This window comes from Xenopus laevis, chromosome 3L (assembly GCF_017654675.1).
Source record: "Xenopus laevis strain J_2021 chromosome 3L, Xenopus_laevis_v10.1, whole genome shotgun sequence".
In the NCBI taxonomy this organism is placed as follows: domain Eukaryota; kingdom Metazoa; phylum Chordata; class Amphibia; order Anura; family Pipidae; genus Xenopus; species Xenopus laevis.
Genome location: NC_054375.1, coordinates 158,564,664 through 158,584,977, shown reverse-complemented (window position 1 = coordinate 158,584,977; position 20,314 = coordinate 158,564,664). Strand labels below are relative to the sequence as shown.

General features: G+C 39.9%; 2 protein-coding genes across 5 annotated transcripts in view; both read left to right on the top strand.

Annotated features, from left to right (window-relative positions):
• Positions 1–6,014, top strand: part of LOC108710512 — a 29,677-nt gene extending 23,663 nt beyond the window's left edge. For all 3 annotated transcript variants that reach the window (XM_041587397.1, XM_041587396.1, XM_041587395.1), the window contains 2 exons: positions 2,631–2,796; positions 5,458–6,014. In XM_041587397.1, the coding sequence (XP_041443331.1) occupies positions 2,631–2,796; positions 5,458–5,553 (262 nt within the window). In that variant the 3' untranslated portion in view covers positions 5,554–6,014. The remainder of the gene's footprint in view (positions 1–2,630; positions 2,797–5,457) is intronic.
• Positions 6,015–10,884: 4,870 nt separating this feature from the next.
• Positions 10,885–20,314, top strand: part of camta2.L (calmodulin binding transcription activator 2 L homeolog) — a 34,652-nt gene continuing 25,222 nt past the window's right edge. For both annotated transcript variants that reach the window (XM_018253852.2, XM_018253851.2), the window contains exons 1-2: positions 10,885–11,143; positions 17,292–17,386. In XM_018253852.2, coding sequence (XP_018109341.1) covers positions 17,356–17,386 — 31 coding nt within the window. In that variant the 5' untranslated portion in view covers positions 10,885–11,143; positions 17,292–17,355. The remainder of the gene's footprint in view (positions 11,144–17,291; positions 17,387–20,314) is intronic.

Sequence of the window (20,314 nt, the reverse complement as noted above, 5' to 3'; positions counted from 1 at the left end):
CAACACATTTACTGCATTTTATAAATGCCAGGGTATATGGAAGAGTTCTGTGCCCAATATGCATGGATTTATGTGCAGAGGCATCCGAATGAGAATACGCATGTGAATTTTCATGGCTCACACAATGGCTGCTGCAAAATAATCATCCTGTATGTATATTATGCACCATAATAATACAGCGACTCTAAAAAACGATATATTTTCAGAAAGTACACATTCTATCAAATCCAAATTGGTTAAATAAGCCTTTTTAGTGCAAACTATTAAATGTCAAATCTATGCTAAAAGTAGTGGTTTTTATAAAAATGTCTGAAAATCATCTCAAAGCCTACCTTTTACTCCATTATATGCCCCAAATTTTGTAATGTACCAACTTAAAACATCCTAAATACGATCTCCAGGAGTCTACTGAAAAATGTGATGCCCAATAAGCATTAATTTACCCTCTGCAAAGGGAATGTAAATAGCATTTCCTGTAAAGACCAAGTAGCTGTTGTCATCCTATTGGCCTTACTCCTTATGGCCTTAGTCCTATTGGCCTTACTCCTTATGGCCTTACTCCTATTGGCCTTAGTCCTATTGGTCTTACTCCTATTGGCCTTAGTCCTATTGTCCTTACTCCTATTGGCTTTACTCCTATTGGCCTTAGTCCTTTTGGCTTTACTCCTATTGGACTTACTCCTATTGGCCTTAGTCCTATTGGCCTTACTCCTATTGGCCTTACTACTATTGGCTTCAGTCCTATGGGCCTTAGTCCTATTGGTCTTACTCCTATTGGCCTTAGTCCTATTGGCCTTAGTCCTATTGATCTTAGTCCTATTGGCCTTACTCCTATTGGCCTTACTCCTATTGGCCTTACTCCTATTGGCCTTACTCCTATTGGCCTTAGTCCTTTTGGCTTTAGTAAACAGCAACGCCATGTCCCAGAAACATTATTCTTTAGATGGAGTGAGTATGATGATGATCCTGTGATCTAGAAGCCATAGAGGCAAAACATACATCAGTTCATCAGTGTTTGGGGAGAAACTAAAATAAAACAGTTATTAATAAATCTTATTAGAGCATGTTAAAGTCACCCAGCCAGAGGTAGATGGCAAACTTTGCTACCCTATGGGTGGAGTAGGGGGCCACAAGTGCTAAGGGACCCACCCACCTTAACAGAAATGGGCAGCTACAAAAAAAAGCTGCAAGGGGCACCTCCCTTCCCCAGAAGGTTGTCAGTGAGGCCAACAACCCCACCACCTCTGTGTATATGCACTGACTGAAGAGGCAGAACACTGATAAGGGGGATTTCTATGCATGCTAAGGATCAATTGTAAACTCACTGAACAGTTATGTCCCATGTGGCCCCCCTTATAGTCACTGACTAACTCAGAGTTAGAGATCTGAAAAGCAGGAAGTAGTGTTCTGTTATGTTACACATCCACTCACTCCAGTCTTTATACATTACATTTTTTATTTTGCACAGTCTATTAACCCACTTTTTATTTTTACACTGAACTGTTCCTTTAAAGTGATTCTGTCATGATTTCATGATGTAGTTTTTATTTCTAAATGACACGGTTTACACTGCAAATAATTCACTGTACAATATAAAATGTCATTCCTGAACCAGCAAGTGTATTTAGTTGTAATATTGGTGTGTAGGTGCATCTCAGCTCATTTTGCCTGGTCATGTGATTTCAGAAAGAGCCAGCACTTTAGGATGGAACTGCTTTCTGGCAGGCTGTTGTTTCTGCTACTCAATGTAACTGAATGTGTCTCAGTGGGACCTGGGTTTTACTATTGAGTGCTGTTCTTAGATCTACCAGGCAGCTGTTATCTTGTGTTATGGAGCTGATATCTGGTTACCTTCCCATTGTTCTTTTGTTTGGCTGCTGGGGGGAAGGGAGGGGGTGATATCACTCCAACTTGCAGTACAGCAGTAAAGAGTGATTGAAGTTTATCAGAGCACAAGTCACATGACTGGGGCAGCTGGGAAACTGACAATATGTCAGATTTCAAAATTAAATATAAAACAATCAGTTTGCTCTTTTGAGAAACAGATTTCAGTGCAGAATTCTGCGGGAGCAGCACTATTAACTGATGTGTTTTGAAAAAAAAAACATTTTCTCCCATGACAGTATCCCTTTAAGATGTACCCCACCGTCTTTCAAGGTTCAGATCTTTGTACTGTTCACCTTTTTGTAAAGGCAGTGGTCCCCCTGTCCAGACACAAATGATTTCTTCAGTAATTGTTACCCTGGACCTACACATAGAAATGCCCATGAGACCAACCAGTTCTATCTTACTGATTTGTTTTTTCTCTTTCCCCTCTCTAAATTCAGTTTGCCTTCTATAACTTGTCCTATTCCTTTCCCACTAAATAGATGTATAGGAGCACAGCTTGTGTCCTGCAACGATGGTGCTGTAAGAAATGGGGTTCTCCTCCAGTCAGGAGGTATTTGCACTGTAGGAGAATAGGATTAATGGGATTCAATTTCTATATGTTTCTATATCTGCAGTGTGGTGCATAAAATGAACCCCAACCCTGCCAATTCTTCATGATTTCTTCCCAAATCTCTCTCTCTCCTGTCAGTACTATTTTACCGCAGTTACCTGGACTCCAATCCAATCTCACTTTTGTGCAGGATGAAGAAAGTTACCTGGGGTGATGACGGCACATCTAGTAAGTCCAGCATGAAAGTGCCTACTGATACCTACAGTTATCAACCAGAGGACTTTCCATTCCTCCCAAAGAGAGAAGATCCAGATTTCTCTTCCTTCGGCAGCTCAGCGCTAATCACTCACGTTGAGGTAACAATGATGAAATCTTTATGTTTCTGTTGGGGGGTTCATAGTGATTATTGCTTTCATTTAAAGGGGAAGGAAACCTAGTCAGCGCAAACCCCCCACCCCCCCTCCTGTTTGTTGCCCACCCTCCCTCCTCCCCCCTGGCCTACCCGTCCCGCTGGGCAAATGCCCCTAACTTGTTACTTACCCTTCTGCGCAGGTCCAGTCCAGGGAGTTCACAGACGACATCTTCTTCCACGCGATCTTCTTCCTGCTGTGAACAGCGTTTTGGCGCATGCTCAGTAGGATCATTTCGCCGGTACGGATCTACTGCGCATGCGCCAAAAGTCACGCACATGCGCAGTAGATCGTACAGGCGAAATGATCCTACTGCGCATGCGCCGTTCAAAGCAGGAAGAAGATCGCGTGGAAGAAGATGTCGTCGGTGAACTCCCTGGACTGGACCTGCGCAGAAGGGTAAGTAACAAGTTAGGGGCATTTGCCCAGCGGGACGGGTAGGCCAGGGGGGAGGAGGGAGGGTGGGCAACAAACGGGAGGGGGGGTGGGGGGTTTGCGCAGACTAGGTTTCCTTCCCCTTTAAAGGAGAAGGAAAGGCTGTATTTACTTGAGGGTGACAAAAGTTAGGCACCCCCAAGTGATTGTATTTACTTACCTGAAACCTCGGGCCGGTGCTCCTATCAGCAGAAAACTGCACCGATCTGAGGATTCTTTCAGCAGCACCTCGGAACGATCGTCTTCCTGTTTCTTCTTTCTTTGCGTTGGGCACATGTCAGTAGCGAGAAAAAGCTGAACTTTAAAGAAGAAGACAATATTTCGTTCTACTGTGCATGCGTCTGCCCCGGGAAATTTGAAGAAGAAAGAAGCGATCGCTCCTTGGTGCTCGCTGAAAGAATCCCCAGACCGGTGAAGTTTTCTGCCGATAGGAGCATCGGCCTGAGGTTACACCCACAAGTAAATACAGCCTTTCCTTCTCCTTTAATAATGAAACCATCAGGAAAATATTTATATTAGTTAATTTTCAGATACGCCAACATTTCTGACCAGGGCTTTGATGAAATATGTATGTAGCTAAAGTAGAAAATGTTTAAATAATGATTAAAACTATTTTGACAGATTAAGTGTATGGACCATGACACACATACAGTCCCGGCCTATTAGATACTAGGCTCCTCGCTGACTGCATGTGGGTGCTATGCTCATCTTTAGGGACTGAGATTGGCCTGTATGTTTATAAAGAGTCACTAAGGAGGTGCCTTCATTATTACAATATGGACTGGTGGGATAATAATAAAATGGCAGCAAATAATAAGACATGTATCCCTAGCACCACTGACAATAGAATACTTAATGCAAGGCTACGCTACAGTAGAGTCCCCTGCGGGTAGAAGTTCCGGGTGCAGGTATAGACGCGGGTCGGCGTTTCTGTGGGTCAGGCCCTGGTCTTCTCAATAGCGATTTTTACTCCTTTTTTCTGATCAAGCCTACTTCCAATGATGTCACTTCCGGTTTACAATGACATCACTTCCTGTTTTAATTGAACCTAATTGCTTGAGTCCCTACACTGGCAGGTAACAGCACAGAGACAAACCCTTACTAGTCTTCTAGTTGGAGCCACTGGCTGCTCTACTTACTACCTTGATGATGCCTCTCCCTCCTAGAGTGAACTACTACAAATGTTTCCTGGCACATCCCAGGCCCTGCAGCACACTACCATCTCCATCAAGAGGGGCCGCCTCTTCTTCAGGGCGACAATCTCCCCGAATTGCTTTCCCATCGGCTATAATGAAAAATCAACAAAACTTGAAAGGCAGACGGCACTTCTGAAATTGGGGTTTATTGGAGTTCCTGCTGGAAATAGGTCAACTTTTCATTTTCATGCAGCAAAAACAAATGAAAGTCTCTTCATACCAGGCCAAAGTAGAGCAAACACATTCAACACAAATAGCAATGGCACTTGCACACACAATACAGTAGCTTGTACCCTGCACCCCCATGTCTGCAATGTGCTTACTACAGGATTACACCTCTTTTATTTACAGCTGAGGCTGCGCAGCCCAAACTACTTAATGAGGCACTCGTTTTACTAACCTCTGGGCTGCCCCATAGAGCATGCTGGGAGGTATATCATCCTTCCATGACTTTCCAGAAGCCATGCCACATAGTATAATCTCTCTCTCTCTCTATATATATAAGTAGGTGTATGGGAAATGCACTGGGCAGGTGTCTTAAAAACTGTAGCACCACATTCTATATTAGAAGGGATCAATGTTGGTCTAATGCTGTTGTTAAAAAATGGCCTTAGAACAGTGATCTTTCAACAGTGGCTCACTCAGACTTGTCTCTAATATTCCATTCTGTCAGATTAGTGCAGTGCTGTCCAGTCCCCACGGTCTAAAATAAGTGGCCCCTGCATTAGTCTGACTGACTGCTGTGACTTGTTACCTTGTGTTTGCTTTATATAGTATCCCTACTGGCCCCTGCACTCTTTATAGGTTGTCCTGTGCCCTGTCCTGCTCTGTCTGGGCTACCACCATTAATCTGGATATGGTCTTAAAACTACATTGTTCTATTGTGTTTCTCAGGTATATATATATATATGTGTGTGTGTGTGAGTCTGTGTACAGGAATGTTACAGCATGTTAAAATTGCTTTTATCCCATGTAGGATTCATTCCTAGGGCACAGCCCAGCAGAAGAGCTTCCCTGCACTCATGTAGAGCAGAAGATGATGTGGTCCTGGCCCTATGTAGCTGAGGAATAGTTACCCTTTATCCTCTGGCTGTTAATGACAGCACAACATACTGCACTCCCTCTTATCATACACTGACATTGTTTATGTTGAACATTTTATTACTATAACATTATACGAGTTAAGAAGGTGACTTTGTTCTCTGCTATATATGAGGTTGGACGTTATATTATGATTAAAAGGGCTTGTTCACCCTTCCATCACTTTTTTTCAGTTCAGTTGGTTTCAGACAGTTCCTCAGACTTTTCCCATCACTTTTTCTATTTGTGATCATTTTTCTAATATTGAAGTTTAAAGGAGAAGAAAAGACTGAGTATATTTTGGGGGTGCCAAAGGTTAGGCACCCCAAGTGATTATATTTACTTGCCTGAAACGCCGGTGCTCCTAGCGATTGGATTCCTTCTTCTTCTTTATTCCCGCGAGTGCACATGTGCAGTAGAGCGAAAAGGCAAATATTAACGAAGAAGTTGCTATTTCATTCTACTGCCATTGCGTCTGCCCCGGGAAATTTGCAGAAATTTGTGGCGCTCACGGGAAGAACCCCGGACTGGTGCAGTTTTCTGCTGATAGGAGCACCGGCCCGGGGTTTCAGGTAAGTAAATATAATCACTTGGGGGTGCCTAACTTTTGTCACCCCAAGTAAACTCAGCTTTTCCTTCTCCTTTAGGGGTATATTTATCAAAGAGTGAATTTAGAGATCACCACAGTCCACTAGAGTGAAATTTCGCCACTCTCCATTCATTTCTATTGGATTTTTAAAAGAGTATTTATCAATGGGTGAAAGTAAAAGTTCTCCCTTTGATAAATACGTCTTTAAAAATCCCATAGAAATGAATGGAGAGTGGCAGAATTTCACTCTAGTGGACTGGTGGTGATCTCTAACTTCACTCTTTGATAAATATACCCCTAAAAGTTAAATTTTTCCCCTTCTTATGTGTTTGTGAAGCAGCTCTGGGAGCGGGGTCAGTGACCCTGCAACTAAATTGATCCATTTCTTGTGTTTGTCCCTGCTGAGCAGAATCCCTGAGTTTCAGTAAAGGCAGCTGCTAGACTTGATACAATAGTTAGATCCCCATAGATCCTACTGAGAAATGTAACCACTAATGGATCAGCCAATTGGAACCTGCCCCTGGATCACTGAGCTGCCCCACTCACACTCACACTCACCAACAACGGTCAGAAAAAGAAAGTCATTGGAAAAAGTCTTTATTTCTGGGGAATTGTCTGAAACCAACTGAAGTGAATCAAGCGTTGGAAGGGGAAAAAGCCTTTTAAAGGCAAAGGAAACATTTGCTTTACATAACAAGTCAGTTTAGGCATGAACGTTTCCATAGTAAATGTTAATAAAGTATTACCCCCAGCAGGGAAGGTCGCTTTATACACTGGATTGTTGTCATGGAGTATAGTAATGTTCTATATGTTTGTAGCACAATGATTTAACTGACTGCTGCAATGTGTATTTCTATACTGACTTGATCAGTGCACTCCCTTCATTGCTTTATCAGTCACTTCTATACAGACAGGCAACATATTGCACCGCAGATTAGTGGTAGAGAGCATTTTCCATTAAAACGGACATTATTTTGTGAATATTTGCTCAGACCAACTCCATCTGTCTGTGTGCTCTCTCTTTTCCCTTTCATTCAGCCTTGGGCAACGTCTGTATTTAATGGGCTGTGCAGGAGATTCAATTAAAAAAAATAAATAAAAATGTTCTATTTACTCGAGTGTCTCTTCTTGTTTGGGGGGAGGGCTAAGCTGGAACAACTACTGGACCAATTAAAAAGAAAAAAGAAGTAAGGAACAGAGGGATAGTCAATATAGACATTTCATGCCTGCATTCCATTCTTTACTAAAGAACAATGACATTTACATTTTCTTATGTATTCTTTAAGGGAAATAGTTCAGTAATAGGCAGAAAGTGCAGTTGCTTTAGACTTGCCTCTAATAGATACTGTATATCATTCATAGACATAACAATGGTTAGTTTCATTTAGGGGGATCTGGGGCTTATGGTGGGATAATGGTACTTATTGGGAGTCCTGAGTTATAACAGGGAGGGAGGATTGCATGGTATAATTCTCATCTCTATGTAGATAGATATATATAGATAGATAGCCACATACATCCCTATTATTTATACATTTATGTATAAATAATAGAGATGTATGTGGCTATATATATATATATATATATATATATATATATATATATATATATATATATATATATCGACATAGAAATGAGAATTATACCATGCAATCCTCCCTCCCCCAACTACTTACATGCTCTTCCATAAATCAGTCGTTACCTCTCCCACACACTGTCCTTCACTCCCACATCCATTCAGCTTCATCAGCTCATCACCATCAAGTCGCACCACCCACCCTGTGTGTGTTATATGCACAGGGACCCTATTATTATATATAGTGTGTGTGTGTTATATGCACAGGGACCTTATTATTATATATAGTGGTGTGTGTGTGTTATATGCATAGGGACCCTATTATTATATATAGTGTGTGTGTGTTATATGCACAGGGACCTTATTATTATATATAGTGTGTGTGGTGTGTTATATGCATAGGGACCCTATTATTATATATAGTGTGTGTGTGTTATATGCACAGGGACCCTATTATTATATATAGTGTGTGTGTGTTATATGCACAGGGACCTTATTATTATATATAGTGTGTGTGTGTGTTATATGCATAGGGACCCTATTATTATATATAGTGTGTGTGTGTTATATGCACAGGGACCCTATTATTATATATAGTGTGTGTGTGTTATATGCACAGGGACCCTATTATTATATATAGTGTGTGTGTGTTATATGCACAGGGACCCTATTATTATATATAGTGTGTGTGTGTGTGTGTGTGTGTTATATGCGCAGGGACCCTATTATTATATATAATGTTTGTTATATGCACAGAGACCCTACTATTATATATAATAGTGTGTGTGTGTTATATGCACAGGGACCCTATTATTATATATAGTGTGTTGTTATATGCACAGGGACCCTATTATTATATATAGTGTGTGTGTTATATGCACAGGGACCCTATTATTATATATAGTGTGTGTTATATGCACAGGGCCCCTATTATTATATATAGTGTGTGTGTTATATGCACAGGGACCCTATTATTATATATAGTGTGTTATATGCACAGGGCCCCTATTATTATATATATAGTGTGTGTGTTATATGCACAGGGACCCTATTATTATATATAGTGTGTGTGTGTTATATGCACAGGGACCCTATTATTATATATAGTGTGTGTGTGTTATATGCACAGGGACCTTATTATTATATATAGTGTGTGTGTGTGTTATATGCATAGGGACCCTATTATTATATATAGTGTGTGTGTGTTATATGCACAGGGACCTTATTATTATATATAGTGTGTGTGTGTGTTATATGCATAGGGACCCTATTATTATATATAGTGTGTGTGTGTTATATGCACAGGGACCCTATTATTATATATAGTGTGTGTGTGTTATATGCACAGGGACCTTATTATTATATATAGTGTGTGTGTGTGTTATATGCATAGGGACCCTATTATTATATATAGTGTGTGTGTGTTATATGCACAGGGACCCTATTATTATATATAGTGTGTGTGTGTTATATGCACAGGGACCCTATTATTATATATAGTGTGTGTGTGTTATATGCACAGGGACCCTATTATTATATATAGTGTGTGTGTGTGTGTGTGTGTGTTATATGCGCAGGGACCCTATTATTATATATAATGTTTGTTATATGCACAGAGACCCTACTATTATATATAATAGTGTGTGTGTGTTATATGCACAGGGACCCTATTATTATATATAGTGTGTGTGTTATATGCACAGGGACCCTATTATTATATATAGTGTGTGTGTTATATGCACAGGGACCCTATTATTATATATAGTGTGTGTTATATGCACAGGGCCCCTATTATTATATATAGTGTGTGTGTTATATGCACAGGGACCCTATTATTATATATAGTGTGTTATATGCACAGGGCCCCTATTATTATATATATAGTGTGTGTGTTATATGCACAGGGACCCTATTATTATATATAGTGTGTGTGTTATATGCACAGGGACCCTATTATTATTATACATAGTGTGTGTTATATGCATAGGGACCCTATTATTATATATAGTGTGTGTGTGTTATATGCACAGGGACCCTATTATTATATATATAGTGTGTGTGTGTTATATGCACAGGGACCCTATTATTATATATATAGTGTGTGTGTGTTATATGCACAGGGACCCTATTAATATATATATATATATATATATATATATATATATATATATATATATATATATATATATATATATATAGTGTGTGTGTTATATGCACAGGGACCCTATTATTATATATAATGTGAGTGTGTTATATGCACAGGGACCCTATTATTATATATATAGTGTGTGTGTGTGTGTTATATGCACAGGGACCCTATTATTATATATATAGTGTGTGTGTGTTATATGCACAGGGAGCCTATTATTATATAGTGAAACGCTCTGTGAGTGCAATAGTTACACCTACTTGTATCAGTGTGTCCTTTACACAGAGCAATGCAGGGCTGACCTTGTTCTCTGGGAAACCACATTGTCCTGGGACTGGCTCAGAATCTGCACCCCCAGCAATTCAGTTAATGGACTATTCTCAGTTGTTATTGCTCCTGAAATCCCTATTTGTGTATCTCTCTCTCTGCACAACTGAATCCCAACCTCCCAAGGTCTGTCAATCAGCTGCCTATTGCCCAATGAGTTCAGGAGTCACAAGCAGCAGTGCAGAGAATGCTGGGAGTTTCACTAGAGACACCAGTCAGTATTGTGCGGGTGTATCACTTGTCTGTTGTCAGATACAAACACTGCCCCTTTACTGTATCTCTGGTGACTAATAATCACCCCTGGGAAGCTCATTAGAAATCTGCTGATCAATTAGTGTCTAACAGTCGCGCAGGGGCTCATGGGAGAAGCCAGTGGAGCAGGAAGGACTGATCCATTGTATTATATATATGGGGGGAGTCTCTATTATTATATATGAGGGAGATTATGTATTATATATATATATATGTGTGTGGAGGAGGGGGGAGTGAATGAGATAAAAGCGGCGCTTCTGTTCAGTGAGAGGAATAACAGACAGTTGTACATAACAATAGGGAGAAGTGACAGTATATACTCTCCCCCCGTCCCACAGAATTGAGTAGAAATGGAACATTCCGCCCGTATAACAGGGATCAGTCACTATCAGTTATATCAGTGGATGTAATTCAGTGGGAGTCTGTAGTAACAACAAGTCGCTAGTCTGTGTCACTCGCCTCTCTGCTCCCGCCGCTCTGTGCTTCCCTAAACAACACCGAGCCGCTCCTCACAAGCCTCACTAACAGTCACTTCCGGGTAGCGCAGCTGTCAACTCGTTCTCCCAGCAGCCCTTGCGCGCACTTCCTGTTCCGCCTCCGCCTCAGCACCGCCCCTCCTCACAGTCAGTCCAGCGTCGGCTTCAGAATCTGGTGACTCCTCAATGGTCTCCTCCATAAACCTACAAGAGGTATCATTATTTGTCAGTCCCTGTCTCTGTCTTCTTCCGCCCTCGCATGTCTTCTCTTGTTCTCTCCCGCCATCTTCCCTTCCTGTCAGCAGATCCCAACCTGCTCCTCTGCCCACTGCTTCCCTCACAGCTCCATTCCTCCTCCTCCTCCTCATAACTGGGAGCAAAACACAACACTGCCGACATGTCTGTGGGCCAAAGAGCCATTGTGTGAGGGGAAAGTCATATAGTCAGCTCTTATACATCCCCAGTACAGCAACTCTAGGACTATTGCTTTGATTTCTCTTTCTACACATGACAGGGAGGTGCCATAGTGATTGCATTATTGTTGTTACTAGTATGGCTGTGGGTATATGACACACAAAGGATACAATGAGGATAGAATGCGGATACAGTGATAGAATGAGGATACAATGCGGATACGATTAAAGAATGAGGATACAATGCGGATACAGTGATAGAATGAGGATACAATGCAGATATAATGATAGAGTGAGGATACAATGCAGATACAGTGATAGAATGAGGATACAATGCGGATACAATGATAGAATGAGGATACAATGCGGATACAGTGATAGAATGAGGATACAATGCGGATACAATGAGGATAGAATGAGGATACAATGCGGATACAATGACAGAATGAGGCTATAATGCGGATAGAATGAGGATAGAATGAGGATACAGTGCGGATACAATGATAGAATGAGGCTATAATGCGGATAGAATGCGGATACAATGCAGATACAATTATAGAATGAGGATACAATGCGAATACAGTGATAGAATGAGGATACAGTGCGGATACAATGATAGAATGAGGCTATAATGCGGATAGAATGAGGATACAATGCAGATACAATTATAGAATGAGGCTATAATGCGGATAGAATGAGGATACAATGCGGATACAGTGATAGAATGAGGATACAATGCAGATACAATGATAGAATGAGGATACAATGCAAATACAGTGATAGAATGAGGATACAGTGATAGAATGAGGATACAGTGCGGATACAATGATAGAATGAGGCTATAATGCGGATAGAATGAGGATACAATGCGGATACAGTGATAGAATGAGGATACAATGCGGATACAATGATAGAATGAGGATACAATGCGGATACAGTGATAGAATGAGGATACAATGCGGATACAGTGATAGAATGAGGATACAATGCGGATACAATGATAGAATGAGGTTACAATGCGGATACAGTGATAGAATGAGGATACAATGCGGATACAGTGATAGAATGAGGATACAATGCGGATACAATGATAGAATGAGGATACAATGCGGATACAGTGATAGAATGAGGATACAATGCAGATACAGTGATAGAATGAGGATACAATGCAGATACAGTGATAGAATGAGGATACAATGCGCTACAATGATAGAATGAGGATACAATGCAGATACAATGATAGAATGAGGATAAAATGAGGATAGAATGAGGATAAAATGAGGATAGAATGAGGATAGAAGGGCACACTCTCTGGTACCTGGGTTACTTACAAGTCTCTCCTCTTACCTGTCACATGATCTGAGGTTGGACAGGAGTCTGTGTGTCTGTGAGTAGATCGTATGCCAGCGACACTGATCCTCCCATTGTGTTACTCAGGGCTAAAGTGCAGGCTTGGGTTACACTCCCAGCTGGGGGATCAGGACACCGTTACAATTCACTGACATGGCAGCTCCCATTCTCTCAGCACTTTATTGCAATTCTACTCCCCCTGCTCTGTGGATTTATCATCATTGAGGTCACTGTAGGTTTTATTTTGGGGGGGGGGGGTTAATCTGGTTTCAGGTCAGCATATCAGAACCTGGTGACAGAGTGTGGGGCAGGGTCACTTTATGTTTATATCCAGCATTCACTGAGTCTGGGAACCCCTGTATGTTTGTCGTTGGGGGGGGGCATCTATAAGGCAGTAACCTATAGAGACCAATAAGTTATTAGCTGTTTTCAAAACACCTTCAGGAAGAACACTGAAAGTCAACATTTGATTGGTTCCCATGGATACATATACTCATGCTTGTTGTGATACATATATACTCATGCTCGTTTTGATACATATATACTCATGCTTGCTTTGATACATATATACTCATGCTTGTTTTGATACATATATACTCATGCTCGTTTTGATACATATATACTCATGCTTGTTTTGATACATATATACTCATGCTCGTTTTGATACATATATACTCTTGCTTCTTTTGATACATATATACTCTTGCTTCTTTTGATACATATATACTCATGCTTGCTTTGATACATATATACTCATGCTTCTTTTGATACATATATACTCATGCTTGCTTTGATACATATATACTCATGCTTGTTGTGATACATATATACTCATGCTTGCTTTGATACATATATACTCTTGCTTCATTTGATACATATATACTCTTGTTTCTTTTGATACATATATACTCATGCTTGCTTTGATACATATATACTCATGCTTGCTTTGATACATATATACTCATGCTTCTTTTGATACATATATACTCTTGTTTCTTTTGATACATATATACTCATGCTTGCTTTGATACATATATACTCATGCTTGCTTTGATACATATATACTCATGCTTCTTTTGATACATATATACTCATGCTTGCTTTGATACATATATACTCATGCTTCTTTTGATACATATATACTCTTGTTTCTTTTGATACATATATACTCATGCTTGCTTTGATACATATATACTCATGCTTCTTTTGATACATATATACTCATGCCTGCTTTGATACATATATACTCATGCTTGTTTTGATACATATATACTCTTGCTTCTTTTGATACATATATACTCATGCTCGTTTTGATACATATATACTCATGCTTGCTTTGATACATATATACTCATGCTCGTTTTGATACATATATACTCATGCTTGCTTTGATACATATATACTCTTGCTTCTTTTGATACATATATACTCATGCTTGTTGTGATACATATATACTCATGCTCGTTTTGATACATATATACTCATGCTTGCTTTGATACATATATACTCATGCTCGTTTTGATACATATATACTCATGCTTGTTTTGATACATATATGCTCTTGCTTCTTTTGATACATATATACTCATGCTTGTTGTGATACATATATGCTCTTGCTTCTTTTGATACATATATACTCATGCTTGCTTTGATACATATATACTCTTGCTTCATTTGATACATATATACTCTTGCTTCATTTGATACATATATACTCTTGTTTCTTTTGATACATATATACTCATGCTTGTTTTGATACATATATACTCATGCTTGCTTTGATACATATATACTCATGCTTGTTTTGATACATATATACTCTTGCTTCTTTTGATACATATATACTCATGCTTGCTTTGATACATATATACTCATGCTTGTTGTGATACATATATACTCATGCTTGCTTTGATATATATATACTCATGCTTCTTTTGATACATATATACTCTTGCTTCTTTTGATACATATATACTCATGCTTGCTTTGATACATATATACTCATGCTTTTTTTGATACATATATACTCATGCTCGTTTTGATACATATATACTCATGCTTGTTTTGATACATATATACTCATGCTTGCTTTGATACATATATACTCATGCTTTTTTTGATACATATATACTCATGCTCGTTTTGATACATATATACTCATGCTTCTTTTGATACATATATACTCATGCTTGCTTTGATACATATATACTCATGCTTTTTTTGATACATATATACTCTTGCTTCTTTTGATACATATATACTCTTGCTTCTTTTGATACATATATACTCATGCTTTTTTTGATACATATATACTCATGCTCTTTTTGATACATATATACTCATGCTCGTTTTGATACATATATACTCATGCTCGTTTTGATACATATATACTCATGCTTCTTTTGATACATATATACTCATGCTTCTTTTGATACATATATACTCATGCTTCTTTTGATACATATATACTCATGCTTGCTTTGATACATATATACTCATGCTTGTTGTGATACATATACAGTCATAGGAAAAAGTTTGGGAACCCCTCTTAATGCTTTGGAGTTTTGTTCATCATTGGCTGAGCTTTCAAAGTACCAACTTCCTTTTAATATATAACTTGCCTTATGGAAACAGTAGTATTTCAGCAGTGACATCATGTTTATTGGATTAACAGAAAATATACAATATGCATCATAACTAAATGAGACAGGTGCATAGATTTGGGCACCAACAGAGATATTCCATCAATACTTAGTTACAAATGTAACAGCCTCTAGACGCCTCCTATAGCCTTTGATGAGTGTCTGGATTGTGGATGTGGCTATTTGTGACCATTGGTCCATACAAAATCTCTCCAGTTCAGTTAAATGTGATGGCTGCCGAGCATGGACAGTCTGCTTCAAATCATCCCATAGATTTTCCATCATATTCAAGTCGGGGGACTCCAAAATATTGTACTTGTCCCTCTGCATAAATGTCTTTGTAGATTTCCAAGTGAGTTTAGGGTCATTGTCTTGTTGGAATATCCGACCCCTGCAGCGGAACTTCAACTTTGTGACTGATGCTTCAACATTATCCTGAAGAATTTGTTCATATTGGGTTGAATTCATCCGACCCTGGACTTTAACAAGGGCCCCAGTAGTCCCTGAACTAGCCACACAGCCCCTGAACTAGCCACACAGCCCCTGAACTAGCCACACAGCCCCTGAACTAGCCGCACAGCCCCTGAACTAGCCGCACAGCCCCTGAACTAGCCGCACAGCCCCTGAACTAGCCGCACAGCCCCTGAACTAGCCGCACAGCCCCTGAACTAGCCACACAGTCCCTGAACTAGCCACACAGCCCCTTAACTAGCCACACAGCCCCTGAACTAGCCACACAGCCCCTGAACTAGCCACACAGCCCCTGAACTAGCCACACAGCCCCTGAACTAGCCACACAGCCCCACAGCATGATGGGACCTCCACCAAATGTGACAGTCGGTAGCAGGTGTTTTTCTTGGAATGCCGTGTTCTTCTTCCGCCATGTAAAGCGCTTTTTGTTATGAGCAAATAAGTCAATTTTTGTCTCCACAGTCCAAAGCTCTTTGTTCCAAAATGACTGTGACTTGTCTATATGATCTTTTCCATACAACAAGCGACTGTGTTTGTGTGAGTGCAGAAAGGGCTTCTCATCCCCCTGCCATACACATGTTCTTTGTGCAAATTGTGCTGAATTGTAGAACGATGTACAGATACACCTGCATCTGCAGCAAGATCTTCTTGTAGGTCTTTGGAGATGATCTTTGGCTTGTCTGTAACATTCTCACAATCCTCCGCATATGTCGCTCCTGGATTTTTCTTGGCCTGTCAGACCTGGGTTTTACAGCAACTGTGCCTGTGGCCTTCCATTTCCTCATTCCATTCCTTACAGTTGCAACTGACAGTTTAATAAGCCTCTGAGATGCTTTTTGTAGCCTTCCCCTAAACCCTGATACTGAACAATCTTTGTTTTCTGATCTTTTGAGAGTTGCTTTGAGGATCCCATACTGTCACTCTTCAGAGGAGAGTCAAACACAAGCACAACTTGCAATTGGTCTCCTTAAATACCTTTTCTCATGATTGGACACACCTGCCTATGAAGTTCAAGGCTTAATGAGCTAATCCAACCAATTTGGTGTTGCCAGTAATTAGTACTGAGCAGTTACACAGATACGAATTAGCAAAATTACAAGGGTACCCACATTTATGCACAGCCAGATTTAATGTCATACAACTGAATACTGCTTCACTGTTCTCTTTTTTGCTGAAAGTGGAGTAAATTATTATGGAGGCTGAGAGGGGTTCCCACACTTTTTCATATGACTGTATACTCATGCCTTCTTTCTCTCTCTCTCTCTCTCTCTCTCTATATATATATATATATATATATATATATATATATATATATATACTCAAGCTCGTGTGATACTGTTCATGACACAGAAGTGTTTCTTTACTGTCCTGCCCATAGGACATGATATAAGTGTGGCCCTATGAGTACATTAATGTGCTTTATCTCTTGCTCTCTCCCTGGCACCTCTGGGAATGCCCCTCATGTTTGGCCAACGTATTCATCAGAGGGCAGCGATTGTGGGAGCCGTGACACTGCTTCTCCTGACTCCGACATGTCCAGACATTTACAATGAATAGCAAGGAGTGCGCTGAGGTCTCAGGTGAGAGGGGTCGGGCTCCGTAATAACTCATCACTATCTTATGCTTTCTATAGACTTACAGAATAAACGATTTACAGAATAAAACTCCCAAAAGCTTACGCTCAAAATTGTACATGACAAATTATAGTAAAGGGGTGGTTCATCTTTTAGTCATCTCTATGTTATAGAATATCTCATACATAGCAAAATTGCAATTGGTCTTCATTATTTATATTTTTTGCCTCTTTCCGGCTTTCAAACAGGGGGAAGGTTACCGACCCCATCTAAAAACAAATGCTTCATAGAGCTTCACATGTATTGTAATTGCTACTTTGTATTCCTCATCTTTCTATTCAGGCCTCTCCTATTCATATTCCAGTCTCTTATTCAAATCCGTGCATGGTTGCTAGGGGAATTTGGACCCTAGCAACCAGATTGCTGAAATTGCAAACTGGAGAGCTGCTGAATAAAAAGCTAAATAACCCAAAAACCGCAAATAATAAAAAAATAAAAACCAATTGCAAATTGTCTCAGATTATCCCTCTCTACATCATACTAACAGCGTGGATACCCATTACTCCCTGTGTGTTTATAGTTCTTCATATGTGTGACAGTGATGATCACTAACCCTGGCACCCAAAAACAAAATTACTTTTATTGTGAAGCTGCACAGCCTCTACCATTTGCCTTCTGTTTTGTTTTTTACTTGCTCTCAGCTTGTTAATGGGATACTGTCATGGGAAAACATGTTTTTTTCAAAACACATCAATTAATAGTGCTGCTCCAGCAGAATTCTGCACTGAAATCCATTCTTCAAAAGAGCAAACAGTTTTTTTTATATTTAATTTTGAAATCTGACATATTGTCAGTTTCCCAGCTGCCCCCGTCATGTGACTTGTGCTTGCAGTACAACAGTAAAGAGTGACTGATGTTTATCAGAGCACAAGTCACATGACCAGGGGCAGCTGGGAAACTGACAATATGTCTAGCCCCATGTCAGATTTCAAAATTAAATATAAAAAAAAATCTGTTTGCTCTTTTGAAAAATGGATTTCAGTGCAGAATTCTGCTGGAGCAGCACTATTAACTGATGTGTTTTGAGAATTTTTTTTTTGCCATGACAGTATCCCTTTAAGCTGATTAACCCCTAAACCAGCTAAACCAGGCTTTAAAGGGGTTGTTCACCTTCCAAACACTTTTTCAGTTGTGTTCAGATTGTTCCCCAGGAATAAAGACTTTTTTCAATTACTTTCCATTTTTAATTTTTTACTGTTTTTACAAAAAGTTTAACGTTTAAGGGGCACATTTACTATTGGTCGAATATCAAGGGTTAATTAACCCTCAATATTCAACCGTCAAAGTAAAATCCGCATTTACCGCAAAAAAAAAAAAAAGGAAAGGAAAAATCGTTCGATCGATCGAAGGAAAAATCGTTCGATCGATCGAAGGAAAAATCGTTCGATCGATCGAAGGAAAAATCGTTCGATCAATCGAAGGAAAAATCCGCATTTACCGCAAAAAAAAAAAAAAAATCGTAGGAAAAATCGGTCGATCGATCGTAGGAAAAATCGTTCGATCGATCGAAGGAAAAACGTTCGATCGATCGAAGGAAAAACCGTTCGATCGATGGAAGGAAAAACCGTTCGATCGATCGAAGGAAAAACCGTTCGATCGATGGAAGGAAAAACCGTTCGATCGATCGAAGGAAAAACCGCTCGATCGATCGATCGAAGGAAAAACCGTTCGATCGATCGATCGAAGGAAAAACCGTCCGTTCGATCGATCGAAGGAAAAACCGTTCGATCGATCGAAGGAGAAACCGTTCGATCGATCGAAGGAGAAACCGTTCGATCGATCGAAGGAGAAACCGTTCGATCGATCGAAGGAGAAAACCGTTCGATCGATCGAAGGAGAAACCGTTCGATCGATCGAAGGAGAAACCGTTCGATCGATCGAAGGAGAAACCGTTCGATCGATCGAAGGAGAAACCGTTCGATCGATCGAAGGAGAAACCGTTCGATCGATCGAAGGAGAAACCGTTCGATCGATCGAAGGAGAAACCGTTCGATCGATCGAAGGAAAAACCGTTCGATCGATCGAAGGAAAAACCGTTCGATCGATCGAAGGAAAAATCGTTCGATCGATCCAAGGATTTTCCTTCGATCAAAAAAAGCTAGGAAAGCCTATGAGGACCTTCCCCATTGGCTAACATTGGTGCTCGGTAGGTTTTAGGTGGCCGAAGTTTTTTTAAAGAGTACTTCGACTATCGAATGGTCGAACGATTTTTAGTTTGAATCGTTCGATCCAAAGTCGAAGGTCTAAGTAGCCAAAAAAAATACTTCGAAATTCAAAGTATTTTTTATTCTAATCCTTCACTCGAGCTTAGTAAATGTGCCCCTAAGTCTCAGTGTTTCTGTCTGGCAGCTCAGTAATTGTTTAAACTGTTACAATTTTGCAACATTTAGTCGATACGTTTCTCAGCATCGTCTCTGGAATATTAGTAACTATTGTATCAATTCTAACAGCTGCCTGTAATGAAACTCAGGGATTCAAGATAAGAATAATCTAATGAATAAATTGTTTAGAACAATTTAGAGAGTCGGCGACCCCCCTCCTCCCACAGCAGCTTTAGAAAGGTGAAAAATTTGATTTACGCTTCATTATTAGAAAAACAGTCACACATAGGAAATAGTGATTGGCAAAAGTCTTTATTTCTGGTGAACTGACTGACATCAACTGAACTGGAAGGGGAACAAGCCCTTTAAGCTGCAGAGAAAAAACCCCATAGATTGTTAATAGATGACACATAAAATGAAGAGCAACTGCAGATGGTTCTAGTTTGTTAGTGGGAATACAGCGGTTAGGGGAGAGCCTGTGGGTTATGTGTTAGTAAAGCCAGGCAGCCGCTGTACCATTGCTCATATAAGCCTAGAGGCAAATATACAGATT